The sequence below is a fragment of the Vitis riparia genome, chromosome 14 (assembly GCF_004353265.1).
Source record: "Vitis riparia cultivar Riparia Gloire de Montpellier isolate 1030 chromosome 14, EGFV_Vit.rip_1.0, whole genome shotgun sequence".
NCBI lineage: Eukaryota > Viridiplantae > Streptophyta > Magnoliopsida > Vitales > Vitaceae > Vitis > Vitis riparia.
Genome location: NC_048444.1, coordinates 29,050,770 through 29,066,917, shown reverse-complemented (window position 1 = coordinate 29,066,917; position 16,148 = coordinate 29,050,770). Strand labels below are relative to the sequence as shown.

The window sequence follows — 16,148 nt, the reverse complement described above, 5'->3', positions numbered from 1 at the left end:
TATTTTATAGAAATATCGCTACAATATTTTAACTATTTTCTTCCACAGATGTCATATAAATATATTTTTTATAAAAAAAAAATTAATATAATATATACCTCTTTTATTATTTTCCAAAATCTTTTATTCAAACTAAAATTTTCATCAATATTGATATTTTCATAAAATCAAAACACGAATATTTTCAAAAAATTTATATTACAAATTGAAGAATTTATTATATAAGTTAAAATAAAGCTTATATTTTTAAGTCGTAAACTCTTTAAACAAAAAAAAAAAAAAAGCTCTTATTAAGCTTAAAATAGGTTTTTATACTCTCAGAAGCCCATCCAAACATGACCTTAGTGTTTTACCCAAAATTCCAAATCCATGCCGTTAACGGCATACCTACATGACACATGACATTTTCTTCTCACACTAGGAATCATGCAGGAAAGTAAAAGGCTAATTCTCAGTTGATGAAGTTCAACTTGAGTCTACAAAGGTAAGTAGTAATCCAAGATAAAAGCCAATCACAAGAACAATTTCTTTTTATCATGAAAATATAGAAGTACATATAAAGATAAAAACCACAAGTTGAAAACCTTTTTGCTTCTAATAAATTCGTAGACAAATTAAGCCTATGTGCCAGACCAAAAACCCTGACCCTTGGCAATGAGGAAAATCTGAAGCACGTCTACAAATTCTTTTCATTTCAACCAGAAAAGTGAAGAAGAAGAAGAAGCCTACAAAGACTAGAAAATTGAGACTCAGAAACCCGGCTTCAACCAAATTTAAAGCCACCTGGAGGAAGGTTGGGCTGGCTACTTCCAAAACCGAATCCCTGTTGATTTCCATCCCCATCCTGGACATTCTGGACTTCCTCGTCTTCCTCTGCCCAGTATCTCTCCAAAAGCTTTACAGACTTCTCATATATCTCATTGTTGTCGTGGGTCTGCAGCAGCTCAATCTTATCCAAGCCATCACATTCATCAATCATTTGTGCGTAAAGATTGATTCCACCATTCTTTCCTGATTCTTTGTCAGCCTCACCCACCTTCAGAATGTTCTCAAGGCCCTCGAGGCATACTGTCACAATCCTTGGGTCTGGACACATTAGAAGATCGCACAGGGGCTTTATGCAACCTTGGCTCACTAAAAACCTGCAAGAACATATATACAATACCAGTTATCTCATTTAGAGTGGCAAAGGGCATTGTATACTGAAAAAATGCATATAGAGAAGCTCAAGGTAATGAAGCTTATAGGCAAAAGAATAGTGCATTCTTATAGGCTAGAAACATTTTGGTCTTAATTCAGCTTAGACATGGAAATAACAAAAAATGGATGACTGAATCACTGAACAAGAAGATACATCCCAAATGGCCATTCCCATATTTGTAAAATGATACTGCACTTGGTTGGATGCATTGTTTTGCAAAATATAGCGTGAATTCAACATATGGGCTCTTCTTTTTGATAGGCACTATATAATTCATGGCATGGGTACACATATAAACAAAACAACAAATGGGGCAAACCCACATGCATAGGAGGTAATCAAGTTGCACCCAACATATAGGGCAAAAAAAAAGGGGGGGGGAAAAACAGTAGAGGCAGAGAAATCAAGAACCCGTCTAGCTATCAATGAACTCCTAAAAAACAGCATTCTTCTAATATGATGAAAGAAACAGGAAAATTTTTTACTTATTCAAGCAGGACCCAAAAAATTTAGCTCTTCTCAGAACTTATTAAGATAAACTGCGGTTCTCATAAACAAAAATTAACATCATGATGTTTGCCATTGTTCCAAAGAGTTGAGGACAGCCCAGCAGTCGACCATTATGATCAGAAGTTTTGGAGTTGCTATTTATAATTATATGATTTATCCACATGTAAATATTTATAAAATGGCAACTGGGGAAAGTGAAAGAAAGAAAATGGGGCAAAGGGAAAGAATAACAGGACATGGATCTGATGGTCCATGCATCACTAGATTCAGTTATATATAACCAAAATAGAGAATGAAAAAGGTTATACAGCAAAGAGAATGAAGAGAACATACTGAATCTGCTCATGAGAGCCTCCAGACGTGGCATTTGAGATACCCCAAGCAGCCTCCTTTTTTATGTCAAACTCCGCATGTTGAAGTAGGTTTACAAGAGGGAGGATGATATTAGCCTCAATAACAGCCTGTGTTCACAGAGATGTAGAAGAAAATAATTAAAACAATTGCACTAAGTAAAGTTCCCTGGGACTAGGTTTGAATTTTTTTTATTTTTTTTTTTATATCAGAAACAAAAGATATATATTGATAATGAAAAATATATAAGAGAAGGATGAGTGGTCCTCCCCACAAAATATAGACTATACAAGGAGAACTGTATATAAAGGTATAGACCGCTTAAGGATACACAAAGGTAACATCTCCTCAAAACTAGACTCAACTCCTCTCATTGTTATCCACCCTCATTGAATTACAAACCGAAGGCCAACTGAGTTGAATAACATTGAGTGGAATGCCTTTAACAGTACAAGAGGCCCACAAGGAGGAAGTAGTAGAAGTGAACTAGTTCCCCCAACATCTCTTCCGTTCTCCACTTCTCCTCAAAGATCCTAGTATTTCTCTCTTGCAAGTCATTTCATAGTAGAAAAACTATTTCTAAATTGGCTATCACGATATCGTCAATAGAATCCAGAATCTAGATTGTTGTAATTGGGACCTAAATTTCTTCTCTACCAGTATTCTTGTTTTCCCAAGTCTTTCATTATTTTAGATACCTTCCACAAGATCAAAGAGAAGTTGTTTCCACCAATCATCATAAAGAGAAGCATACACACCGCTATAGCAGTTGATATTTGCAATCAATTCACATTATAGCTTTTGATAGCAGAAAGTTCTATCAGCAACAAAAGGAGCCTATGGCAATCCTTGCCAGAGAATGGATATAATACAAGAGTGCCTTCACACAAAAACAGCAACAGTGATGCATGGGCTTCCCTAAAGGAATAACAGATGCTGGAACTTTCTCTGAGATACTGAAGAATAGTTTTAGACTATATTAGCAGAAATACTGAAATTACTTCGAAAAAGTTTACCAATGTAACAACAAAACAAGTTTACACAAACTCCAAAGGGGTTTAATTTTCAGTTGTTAATGAGGCAACAGTAGTAACACAAACATTCCATAAGAAACTATTTCAGTTCAAAACAAAAGAATTCTTATCAAGAAAACAAGCATCTCTAAATGAATAAACAAAGTTCATTCTCAACAACTATTCATTCCACCAATATAATAAACTGTAAGTTATCTTTTCACAATAGTGATGGTTGAAGCAACCAGGGATGAAACCAAAAAGAAATGATTCCAGTATTTCAGCTGAGCAGTAGGCAACATATATGGGGTTTGAAACTATATAGGGTTTCACCAATTTGTGCTTACTTATCAAAAAAAAATATATATAGGGTTTGAAACTTCACAATTTTCATCCAAAACATAGTCTACAAAGAAACCTATACCTGTATTTGACCTTTGTTCCCAGCAGTGATATTTGAGATTGTCCAACAGGCTTCTTTCTTGATGCTTTTTTTGTGATTTTGCGTAAGAAGTTGATAGAGACAAGGGAGCACTTGGTTGTCAATTACAAACTGAAACAAAAATGATAGATTATTTTGTCACTAAGAGGAAAGAACAACCTTGCATACATGCACAAATAAACGACATATAAGAGTGAGAGAGAGGCGAACAAAATATCTTAGCATTATTCTCAAATAATGTCTTTGTTAGTATTAGTGTTTCCCTTCCCATTCATACTTAGAGAAATCAGTCATTTTCTAACTCAATATATACTGCCCAAGTAACCTAAGCCAGAAAAGAGGTATTACATCATTTTTTTAGGTTCTGGCTGTGAATTATTGCTTAAAACCATTAGATTTTTTGCACATCTTTTGCACCAATACACCCTTTGGTATCAATCAAAATCATGTGAATTAGTGAACAAAATATTACTGATCAAAAGGTTACTTAGGATATTTTAACACCATTGCCTATTTCTGATAATAGAGTTGTCGAGAGGATCTCTAGTGCTTTCTGTCCAGCTAAGAATATGTTTTGAGCTACTAATGTTCAGAAACAAGTCTTACAAAGGGCCTCAAAATGGGACACGACATAAAGTGATAGGTTTATGATTTTCTAATTTTACTCATAGAAACTTTTTGAATTTCACTTAGAACCCAGCAAAATTTTCTTAATTTCTGAATAAGGTTTTAATTTTGAGAAAATGATTTAGCATTGTTGCTTCATTGAATTACAGTTTTGAATCAAGTTATAGGATATTTGAGTTTTTCAAATTTTCTTTTCAGCTATATCTTTTAGAACAAATTCCTCTCACCAAGCAATGGAAGAAATTTTTTTCATTTCTACCCCATGAAAGAGTCATGTTAACCCAAAAGGTTCCTTCTAACTGAAGAAAGCATCACCTAAACTACTACAAAGATAGAAAGTATCAATTGTCACAAAATACTTGCTTTGGAACAATGGAGAAGCAAGGTATTTGACTTTTACTCCTCACCTCTGCACAAAAAACACCTATTCATCAAATTTCAACCACTTCTTTTGAGTTGATCAAGAGTTAGAATTTTGCCCCAAGTCGTTTCCAAGCAAAGAAAGCAACCCTTGATGGTGCCCATATGATCCACACCACACTTCTTGGGAAGGCTCTCAATCTTCCCTAGTCAAGGATGGAAAGAGGGATTTGACAAAAAAGATGCCACTCTTGGATTCATTCCATCTCAGTTTGTCCTCCTCTTCCCTATTAATTGAGAATGATTGCCATTTCTGGAAGAGAATCTTCACTTCCTCAAACTCCTAACCATTAGACAACCTTGAAAAGCGGGAGCTCCAACCACCCCCTTCCCTAACCTGCTCCCACACTTCCTCTACCCATATCCATCTTTGTTAGAAGCAAAAGAGAATAGTTTGGGAAGGTTTCTTCCAAGGGTAAATCTTCACACCATAAGTCTTTCCAGAATTTAATCCTCCTCTTTTTCCTAATTGAAAAGCTAGACTTGCTTTTTATACCCTCCCACTTGTTTTTATGGCTTTCCACACCTCCACTCCATATCCTCCTCTCGCCCTTCTCAAACACTACTCCCCCTTCCCCTTCTTCGAACTTCTCTATTATGATTTGTTTCCATAAGAACTCTCTTTTAGTAACAAATTTCTAATTCCAATTACCAAGCAAAACCTTATTTAAAGTTCAAAGATTGTGAGCCTTGAATTAACCTTTCTCAGAATGACAAAAAGGATATGAAATAAATTGGAAGGCTTGACAAAGTGCTTTTGATTAGGGTAAAACCCCCCCACACCCCAACAAAAAGGTATTACGAGGCTCCCAAAGGGAGACCCAAATAGGTAGAGGGCAACTCCCCTATTCTACACTTCAACATTGAGGTTGATTCCTCCACATTAGCTACATCCCAATAGGAATTACCTCACTCTTATCCAAATTAATTTTAAGCCAGATATTGTCTCAAACCACATAAAAACCCAACTCAAATATCTCAGTTGATCATGATTGGCTTCATAAAAAATCATAGTGTCATCAACAAACAAAATGTGAGACACATCCATCCCCTCCCCGCTTCTTTTACCACTTTAAAAGCCCCTGACTAGGAGCCTCCTTGGCTCTAGCCAACATCTAACTAAGTACCTCCATTGCCAAGATGAAAAGACAAGAAGAGAGGGGATCGCCTTGCCTTGGTCCCTTAGAACTCTAAAAAAAACTAGACAGCGGAAAAGCTTGCCAAGGAAATACACCATTTTATCTAACTAGTCCACTTTTTTCCAAGCCCCATTTCAAGACCGCAATTAAGAAGTCTCAGTTAACATGATCATAGGAATTCTCAGTGTTCATCTTTAAAATAACCCCCCAAATTATTGCTCTTTAATCTTGAGTCAATGGCTCCATTAGCAATAAGAATGGCATCCAAATATATATATGCCTTCTACAAAAGCATGTTGATAATTAGAACCCACCTTTCCCACCATATTTTTAAGTTTGTTCGTCAACACTTTAGCTAAGAGCTTGTAGTGGGTTTGAAGTCTTTCAAATCTTCTGCACCACTTTTTTTTAAGGGACCAATACCAAGAAACTAGTGTTTAAGCTTCTTAGAAGTGCCTTGAGTGAAAAACTCTCTCAAAACACCCATGACCTCAAACTTAACGATGTCCCAACACAACTGCAAAATGCCATAGTAAAATCGTTTGACCTTGGAGCCTTGTCCCCACCTAGACTGTAGAGAACTTCAAAAACCTCCTCCTTAAAAAAAGGCTCCTACAATCTCCTAGAACTTTCACTCCCCAAAACCTCATAATTTAATCCCTAATGCTCAGTCTCCAATCTCTTGACTCAAAGAGAAGAGAGTGGAAAGCTCTGCACACCCGATCCTTAATCTCACTCTCCTCGAACAAGCTAGTATCCTTAACTCTCACTTTAGTCAACAAGTTTATCCTACTACGCACATTAGCCATTTTGTGGAAAAATTTAACATTCTTATCTTCATCTTTTAACCAAATTTCTCTAGATTTCTATCTCATAATGTTTCTTCCATTAAAGCCAACTTTATGTACTCTTTTCAAAGCCACCCTTTTAGTCTCTACCTCCTTAGTCGAAAGAGGAGAGACTCTTTCCTTAGAATCCCAAAAAAAAATTAAGAAAGTGCCTCCACGAACTATCTCCACAACCCTCTAGGGCGAGTTCCCCAAGCAAATCAAGATTGTCCCAAGGGCATCTTTTACATTTTCCTCAAAGGTGCCAAGTAACACATGTCTAAAAGCTTCACATCTACCTCATTCAAGAATAGGGTTTGAGGAGCTCAAGTTTTGGCTTCATGGCGATGCGCTCAGCTTGCTCCACCATTAAATGATATGGTTTTAGTGTCTTAGTTTGGTGATTGGAGTTGGAAGCTCACATAGTAGACTAGCATGAACAACCCAAATTTTAGTGAACCTGTTTTAGTTGGATTGAAATAAATGGAGTTCCAAACCAGCACCATGTCAATCATGTCACTCTTACCACGTTACTTTCACTTGGCTACATATTGTCTCATTAGCCCTCATTAAGGGAAAAAAAAAATTCTTCTATATAGGCTCAACTCTAAGGGGTTAACATGAAAGATTTCTCCAAAAAGTCTTGGTCTCTAAATCCTCTATTTGAGACCTCCTAGAAAAATAATTTCATTCTCTCCAAACGCATTTTGTCTCCCACTCAGATTAGCTCTTCCCCTAAACTTGGAGATCCCACTGTCTACATGTTGACCTCTTCTAAAAAAGAAATTTCGTTTAGACAAAAGGATAAGTTGAAGAACAAAAATGAGTCCTTTTTCTTATTCAAAAAAAATATATATATGAGCCCTTTTGATTATCATCCAAACTGTTATCTGCTACAATCCTTTGTTTTCCTTCCTTTTATTGACTAAAATTAAAAATAATAATAATAATAATATAGGAACATTTTTAGTGATTATCATCAATACTTTTTAACAACAATTTAATATTTGATATTGGTACTAATACTTATGCAAATAAAATTAACAACCCTGAGTTCTAAGAGATGCAAGGTGCACTAAGGTACAAAGGTCCCCTGGAGGCTGGAGCCCAGGCCTAGTGCAACCCAAGGCATGTACTGATCAAAGTAAGATGCGCCCTTAAGGTGTATGTGCAATTTTATAAAATATTGTTCATTTAAACACGCTAATATTTATCATTTACTCATACACTAACAAATGTGCTCATAAATCAACTCTCACTAAATTTATAAATCAGTTTAAACAAAAATTTTAATAGTCATGTTCTAAGATCACCTATATTCTTCTTCAAAAATCAGTTAAAAAAACACAATCTTTTTATTAAAAAAAAAAGGAAAAAAAAAAATCTTTTGTCTTCTTTAAAATAGTTTTAAAAAATCATTTCGAAAAAAAAATGTGGAAGATTTATTTAACATGCCAATCAATTTTGATAAAAAAAAATGAAAATTACCCCCCAAAAAAAACATTAAGTAAAAGACAAAATCATAAAAATCCTGGAAGCTGTGTAGTGGCTCTTTTGGCATTTCAGTTTTGTCCTAGAGTGCGTGGGAGATAGTGGAGAAGAAGAGAAGACTGTAGGTGGGTTGCTTGTAAACAGCATGGGCAAAAGGAGTCACTGTTTGCATATATTTTTCTAAAGTAAATAAACAGCAAAATGGAGAATCCTTGCACAGCTGGATTGCTTTTATAAAGCATGGGCAAAATGATGTCACCAAAATAAATAAATAATGGACAGCAAAGCGATGTTATTCTGGCCCAGGGCAAGAAAATAAAAAATTCAAAATGAACCAGAAGTGCTGAAGTGCCTCACTGGGAGATGCACACCTTGGTGCAGTAGCCACACCAGCTCCAGACGAGGCGCACTGGCAACCGTGTCATGTTGCCTTACAACTAGGCACACCTTTGATAACATAATGACAGACATGCATTCAAATGACACGACAAAAATCTAGTGTAAATGTGGATGATAAAAATACCTGAGTCTGAGCATCATCACCCGTAACAATGTTTCCCACTGTTCGAAGAGCAGGTATAAGAACTGTTGGAGATGGATGCCTTGAAAAAAAGAAGTTTTAGTTAGCAGCCACAATCTTACAGATCCCTTAAGGAAAAAAAGCAAACAAAATCCCGCTAAAACAAAAAAAATATATATATATATATATAAATTAAAAGGAGGTCATTGGCAAAACTGGAAAGTTCATTGAGGACATTAAAACTTACAATAGAAGCTCGACAAGTCGTGGACAAACACCTGCTTCGAGCACGGCCTGAATTTTATCATTGGGGCCATCAGAAAGATAGGATAGAGCCCAGCAAGCATCTGTTAGAACTTCTTCATCATTTAAGTGGATGAGTTGCCGAAGAACTGGTAATGCAGGCTTCACCTGACAGAAGTCAATACCGAAAACCAATTACAACTAACTAATTAACTTCTTTGCATATCTGAGATCCGGAATGGGAGGTGAGCAATGTTTAAAATCCTATTATTCCACATCTTCAAGCTTACTCTAGCACAACATAAATGTGCACATGACTGCCCACCTGTTCAAATGGTGTTGGTGGCTTGCCACGACAGAAGTTAGATAAAGTCCATGTAGCATTCCTCAACATAGATAGTTTTGAGTGTTCATTTAACTGAGATAATAATGGCATAAGGGCACCATGACCAAGAACAAGATCCCTACAACTTGGAGAATCACCAGCAACGTTACCCAAAGCCCACACTGCCTGTTTACAAGATGGGAAAGTGAGCATTAAACATTATTAGATAAGACCTGGACTATTATAGTATTCAGAGAGTTTTCTTGCTCTGAAGCAACAAAATAAAAAATGGTTTATTAAGGATACAAGAGCTGACCTGCTCTCGCACGTCATCGCTGGCAGAGCTAAGAAGTTGCACAAACATGGGGACAGCACCATGTTCAATGACAACTCGAGTGTGTTCCGATGTCCCAGAAGCAACATTTGTCAATGCCCATGCCGCCTCAAACTGCACCAAAAAAGAGAAACATGCAAATCAAGCAGGTTCTAGATTGATAACTTCATACTGATTGCTTCAGTTGAAAAGGAAAAGAAAGACTTTAAACAACTCCTACTTGCAACTGGGGCAAATCATGCCTTCCGAGGAACTCCACAAATCGGGGAACAACACCTGCTTTGATCACCTCATCAATTGGAGGGCTGCGCTCTACAAAATAATATAAACTGAAAGTCAACAATATAAACGTGCATGTTTCCTGTCAAATAAATTTATCGCAAAAGAACTGCACCCATACCAATAGATAGTAGCTTTCTGAATTGAGTGGTTGCTTCCAGTTGTGAAGCAGGATCATCAGACCATACTCCTTGAACCATCAAAGTAATACTTTCCAACTGTTAGATGAGACCAAGGATAAAGAAGTAAACATTGAAACCGTTAATTTTCAAGTCAAAGGCACCAAGTGAAAACAAAAATACAAGTTTAAAGACTACATTTATCACAAGAACTGAGTCATTATAGCACTCATGTTTGCTCTACTACTAACCTGTACTGCTTTTTGCAATTGTAAAGCATTTTTAGTTTGTTGTTTGTCCTCTTTCCTTTTTTGTCGGCCTACAATCCATATCTTTCAACCAAAATTTACAACTGATAATGCCTTTTTTTACTGCATTTTATAATCTTGATTAATAAATTCTCTTAAAAGTTCTCCTTCTTTCTCTACAATTTATAATTCTTTTATTGGATTTTTAAAATTTATTAATTCTATTAATGCTCTTACAGACATCTAAGCACTGGCAAACAACTACTTGCCCACAAAAAACCAATGCATTTGCCACCATTAGCAAGAAAAGAATGCATCATTTTCTTCACACATCTTACTACTATAATTCATCTCCCTATTTGATAATAATTACACTAAGGATATATTTTTGAGCCTTTCGACCATTAGGATCTTTCCGTTTGTATCACACTCCACTCAGTGGATGGAGAAGCAAGTTTTCCCAGGCCCCAAACATCAAAATTCTAAAACTTCCCTTTCTTTTCTACTTAACACTCTGCAACTAAGCATGTCCATACAAAGTAAAGAATAGAAAAGAAAATTAAGTACAGAAACCATCAATTACAGATCAGTGAACAAACCATCAATCACGTCCATTTTGGGTTTGAGAAGAATCATACAATTGATAGGATACCCTTCTCTCCAATTCTCACAAATATTATCGGTTTCCAATAGATGAAATTACTCATTTAAACTAACCAAATAGATGTACCAGGCTCCATTGGTGGAGAATCAAATTTCCACAGGTCCCAAACATCGAAATCTAAATTCATTTCCTAAATTTTCTCTGCGCATACAGAAAAAGCCCACGAAAACCCACGGATCAAAGATCAAAACAAATAGCAAAACGAGTAACAATTATTTTCCAATAGCAATAAGGTCCAAGAAGCATCTTTTGAGTCGAGATTTAAGCTTGCCCGGGTCCAAAATAATGAAAGGCTAAAAATTTGCTTCCCTACTCCTACAACTTTCTATGCAATCAAACATAAAACATAAGAAAGCCTGAAAAACCGAACCAACTCGAGATCATCAAACATCGACATGGGCTTCAAATGGGTACCTTTTTCAATAGAAACACCAATCTGAGTGAAAAGATTCAACTTTTCCCAGTCACCAATCAACCCAACATTCCCTCCCTAATCACCACATTCACCCACCAATCCAAACTAACAAATCCCAAAAGCCCCGTAAAACCCACCAGCCAAAGATCAAAAAAAAAAAAAACCAGCAAATTCACCAACAAAAAAATATAAAGAAAAAATAAAGAAAACCCATTACCCTTTTTTCAACTACGGCAGTGGTTTGAGAGGCATCAGAAGAGAACTGCTGGGACTGAAGAATAAGCCCCTCCCTCCTCTTCTTAAGGAGATTGTCCTCGCGCTTGTTCTTCCTGATCTCCACCAGATTGTCCTCTCTTCTCCGGCGAGCCTCCTCGGCGTCCACGCCGGTCTTGTATGATTTCTTGCGCACATCTGTGCGAGAACCGGGCCGCAGCGACATTGATGCCTCTCTGTGTTCGACGAAATGTCGCGGAGAGAGAAGGAGAGGTGGGAGAGAGGAGAAGTGGGATCGAAGAGAATGAGAGCCACTGTGCGTGAGTGGAGAATATAAAAATTGTGAGTTTGGGAAGGGTGATTCTGTCTTTTTACTATTTGGTTTTAAAAAAAATGAAAATGAAAATAAAAATTAATTTTATTTTAAAATTTTTACATTATTTAAATTTTGAAATGCACAATATTTTACCGTTTTCTTGAATCTTCACAACTAATTTCCATAAAAGAATTTTGAAAAACTATACATTTTCCTATTTTTGTAATTAATTTATAAAATCAAATAAAAAATTTGGCAATAAATTTATTATACTACATCTATTTTTAAATTGGAGGGTTGTTGTCTTTTTGCCATTTTTATTTTAAAATTTAAAATAATTTTTTAGAAATGTTTTTCTTGTTTAAATTAAAAAAAATAAGCATGTGGGTTTTTAATTATTGTTTGGTTGCCTAGAAATGGTAAGAAAAAGAGAAGAAGAAAAAAAGAGAGAATTTGGACTTCTGGGTTTTCTTGACTTCCTTTTTCCCTTTAAAATTATCAAATGTTTCTGATCTCACCATCCATTTGGTTGATTGCATGGAAAATGCAAGAAAACAGATGATAAGAAAAGGAAAGGAAAATTGGAGTTTTGGGTTTTGTTTTTGGGTGTATATATACATATTTAGTGAAGCCAAATGGTTGAGTGGGGGTTGAGGCAACCTGCAAGTGGAACAACAAATCATGCGGGTCACCAAAATTCTTAATCGCCTTTAATTTGGTTCTCTAGAAAATAGTAGGAGGATGGAGGAAAATTTGCCACATAAAAAGGGATTTTTGTTTTTTTTTTTTGGCAATAGATTATTCAAAATTTTAAGTTGAATTATTCAAGAAATTTAATCACTCTAAAAAATTATTTGCAATATTAAAATATCACTTATAATTTTATGTTAGAAAAACATCTTATTAGTGATTCTTCCATATGAAACGTTTTTATTAAAAATGTTTTGAATAAAAACTCTGTAAATAATGCATTTAGTAGTAATTTTAAGTAGTAATTTTAGTACATTTTTTAAGTGTTATAAAGATGAAAAACGCTTTATAAAATCACTTTCAAATCAATTCTTAATTGATAAGGATAAGGTGTAATAAAAAATTTTAAAAATAAATAAATAAATATAGAAATTTGGTTAGGTACTCTTGTCATAAAGTATGGGCTGTTTTTTATTTTTTTTCAAGGGCCACCTCACCCTTGCTTTTACGAAGCTTTCCCAACTAAAGATTTAATTTGGTCATTAATGAAATTGAGACTAAATTCATAATATATGGTCCTTAGTCTTCTTTTGTACTTACCATTATTTTGGAGTTCTTTTATGAAGGTTGCTTTTGTCTTTCTTGTAGGTCATGATCAAAATATACTAAAATGTGGAAATTTTGATAATTGAAATCATAAATATCGATTGCGAAAATGTTCAATGGATGATTAAAATTAATTAATTAATTACAATTTTACTTTAATGTTTTATTTTGTATGTGAATATATCACAAAGTAAGAGTAAAAATTGGCTTGGTTCTTTGACTTTAAGCATTGACCATCTTGGGCTTTACTCCTTTAGGTTGTTGTACTAATTAGACTGATCTTGTTAAAGGTTTCCATAAAATGATGCAGCATGGGGCAATCCTTTGATAATTAGTATCTTCCTTGACTTGAGTATTAGGTCTTTACCTAAGATGGTCTTTCAGCAAGGATGGCAGGCCCATGATGTGGATGATTCTAAAGATGGTTGGGTGGTCTGCGTCATAGTTGCCTTTGCCAATGTCTTTTACTCCATAGACAGACAGATTGGCATATTCTCTACTCTACAATTTGTTCCTCTCCTCATTCTTGGGCTTTTTTAACTTTTACAGCAATTTTAAAAAATAATTATTAAAAAATGATAGTTTGGAAAATATTGATAGATCTATGACAGTTTTGACTACGTGGAAGGCGTCTTTTGAAGAGACATCTTCCACAATTTTCAAAATCATGAAAGAATTGAATTTAAGTTAAAGGTGTCTCTTGAATAAACACCTTTTACCATTCCAGAAAATTGGATTTATATTAAAGGTGTCTCTTGAAAATACACTTTCCCTGTGGCAAAAAATCTAATATGCATTAAAGGTGTCTCTTCAAGAAACACCTTCTACAATTTGACAAATTTGAATGTCTCATGATTTTAAAACTAAAAATGTCTCTTGAAGAGACACCTTTTACAATTCTTAAAAATTTTAATTTATATAAAAGGTGTCACTTGAATAAACACTTTTCACAATTTCACAAATTTCAATATATACTAAAGGTGTTTTTTCAAGAGACATCTTCTACAATTCAAAAAAAAATTGATTTTATACTAAAGGTGTATCTTGAAAAGACACTTTTCACAACTTTACAAAATCCAATATGTATTAAAAATTATGGAAATGATTTTAAAGCTAAAGATGTCTCTCTTCAACATAAATTCAAAAATTTTCACTGTGTGTGAAAATTATATGGAACTTTTGAAGAAATACTTTCAGTATAAACCTAATTTTTAAAAAATTGTGGTCCTTCCATAATTAAAAAAAAATTGAGTTTATATTGAAAGTGTATCTTTAAAAGACAATTTCCACAATTTTCATACATAGTAGAAAATTTCGAATTTATATTGAAGAGAGACATCTTTAGCTTTAAAATCATTTCCACAATTTTTAATACATATTGGATTTTGTGAAATTGTGGAAAGTGTCTTTTCAAAAGACATTTTTAGCTTTAAAATCACGAGATATTCAAATTTGTTAAATTATAAAAGATGTTTCTTGAAGAGACAACTTTAATGCACATTGGATTTTTTGCCACGTGAAAAGTGTCTTTTCAAGAGACATCTTTAATATAAATCCAATTTTCAAAAATTGTAGAAAGTCTCTCTTCAATAGACACCTTTAGTTTAAATTCATTTCTTTCATGATTTTAAAAATTGTGAAAGATATCTCTTCAAAAAATACCTTCCACGTGGTCAAAACTACCGTAGATCTATCAATATTTTCCCAACTATCATTTTTTAATAATTATTTTTTAAAATTACTGCAAAAGTAAAAAAAAAAAAAAAAAAAAAAAAAAAAAAAAAAACCCTCGGTGTATATCAGAGCTAGAAATGTGGGGTCCAAGGGGAAATAAAAAAAAAATGTTTCGAAGGGAAATATAACGTCAAAAAAGTAAATTTGGTTTAGTTGTTAAGTTTTTTTTTTTCCCCCTTTTAACTTAATGAGAATTTAGTTTTTCAGGGGGATACTTCCCCCTTTGGACATATGCTAGGTCCGTTGGTGCATTTACGTTTCATTTCTTTGCATTAAAATCTTTATATATATAGTGATTTTTACGTAGTTATGTCTTATTTTATTCGTATCTTAGTTTTCATTTTTCCATACTTTTATCTATCTTTACGTATAGTTGGATATATTATCCACCCAATAGTATAGGGATTTTCAAATGTTAAACTATAAAAACACCTCAACTTAATTATGATAATGTTGATGTAAGTATATGGATGTGATTGCTCAATCCTTAAAACTATGTTTGCAAAGTATTTTTTAAAAACAATTTTTGAGAATATCTTTTGAATACCGTTCTATTATATTTTGTAAAATAAAAATTTGTTTGAAATTTTGAAATGTTTTTAACATTTCAAATTTTAACATGTTTTAAAATATATTTTAAAAATAATTTTTATATATAGTGTTATATTTTTAATCATTTTTCATATTTATATAATTATTTTTTGAAACAATCCTAAATAAACAAGTAAAAACCAATAAAAAAAATCTAAACAAAATTTTCCTTTGGCTGCTTTAGATTTTTATTTTTTAAATATTTTAAAAAATGGTTACCAAACAAGACTTAAGACTGTACAAGATATACATATTGGTTTTATTTGCTTAATCTTAATACTTAGATAGTGCATTAGATACATACATTTTCTTTATTATATGGTTTCTTATAAGAATGCATTAAATACAATTTTTTTCTTTAATGATTTGGCTGCTTTAGATTTTTTTTTTTTTAAATATTTTAAAAAGTAGTTACCAAACAAGACTTAAGACTGTACAAGATATATATATTGGTTTTATTTACTTAATCTTAGTACTTAGAGAGTGCATTAGATACATACATTTTCTTTATTAAATGGTTTCTTATAAGAATGCATTAAATACAATTTTTTTATTTAATGATATTTTGTTATCGAGGAATTTGATAAAAATGCGTAAAAATCATGATAACATAATTGATATTTTTTATAAAAAAATTTTACAATAAGATGTTGATAGAAGGCATTTTCATGCTAACAAATATTTGAAAGGAGAAGAAAAGGTGATTAAGGTTATACTTCATAACTATTTTTTAGAATAATTTTATGATCTTCAAAATAAAGAAACAGGAAAATACATTTGATAATAACAAAAAGAAAATAATTTTTATTCTTAAAAACATAAAATAAGAT

At 33.4% G+C, this 16,148-nt stretch overlaps 1 protein-coding gene across 1 annotated transcript; it reads right to left on the bottom strand.

Annotated features, from left to right (window-relative positions):
- Positions 1 to 502: 502 nt before the first annotated feature.
- On the bottom strand, positions 503 to 11,678 carry LOC117930720 (importin subunit alpha-4-like). The gene is made up of 10 exons (XM_034851378.1): positions 11,386 to 11,678; positions 9,844 to 9,940; positions 9,664 to 9,755; positions 9,426 to 9,557; positions 9,110 to 9,295; positions 8,789 to 8,952; positions 8,545 to 8,623; positions 3,500 to 3,628; positions 2,045 to 2,172; positions 503 to 1,142 (listed from the first exon to the last, which is right to left on the bottom strand). The coding sequence occupies exons 1-10, from the start codon at positions 11,605 to 11,607 to the stop codon at positions 764 to 766; spliced, it is 1,608 nt and encodes a 535-aa protein (XP_034707269.1). The 5' UTR covers positions 11,608 to 11,678; the 3' UTR covers positions 503 to 763.
- Positions 11,679 to 16,148: the final 4,470 nt, after the last annotated feature.

What these genes read in the sequence shown, in the direction of transcription:
- LOC117930720 (XM_034851378.1), bottom strand. Translation starts at nt 11,607, where the DNA reads ATGTCGCTGCGGCCCGGTTCTCGCACAGATGTGCGCAAGAAATCATAC. An exon ending in ATGATTTGCCCCAGTTGCAA is followed by an intron (nt 9,558 to 9,663) that starts GTAGGAGTTGTT and finishes TTTTTGGTGCAG; the next exon opens with TTTGAGGCGGCATGGGCATT. An exon ending in GCGATGACGTGCGAGAGCAG is followed by an intron (nt 9,296 to 9,425) that starts GTCAGCTCTTGT and finishes TCTTGTAAACAG; the next exon opens with GCAGTGTGGGCTTTGGGTAA.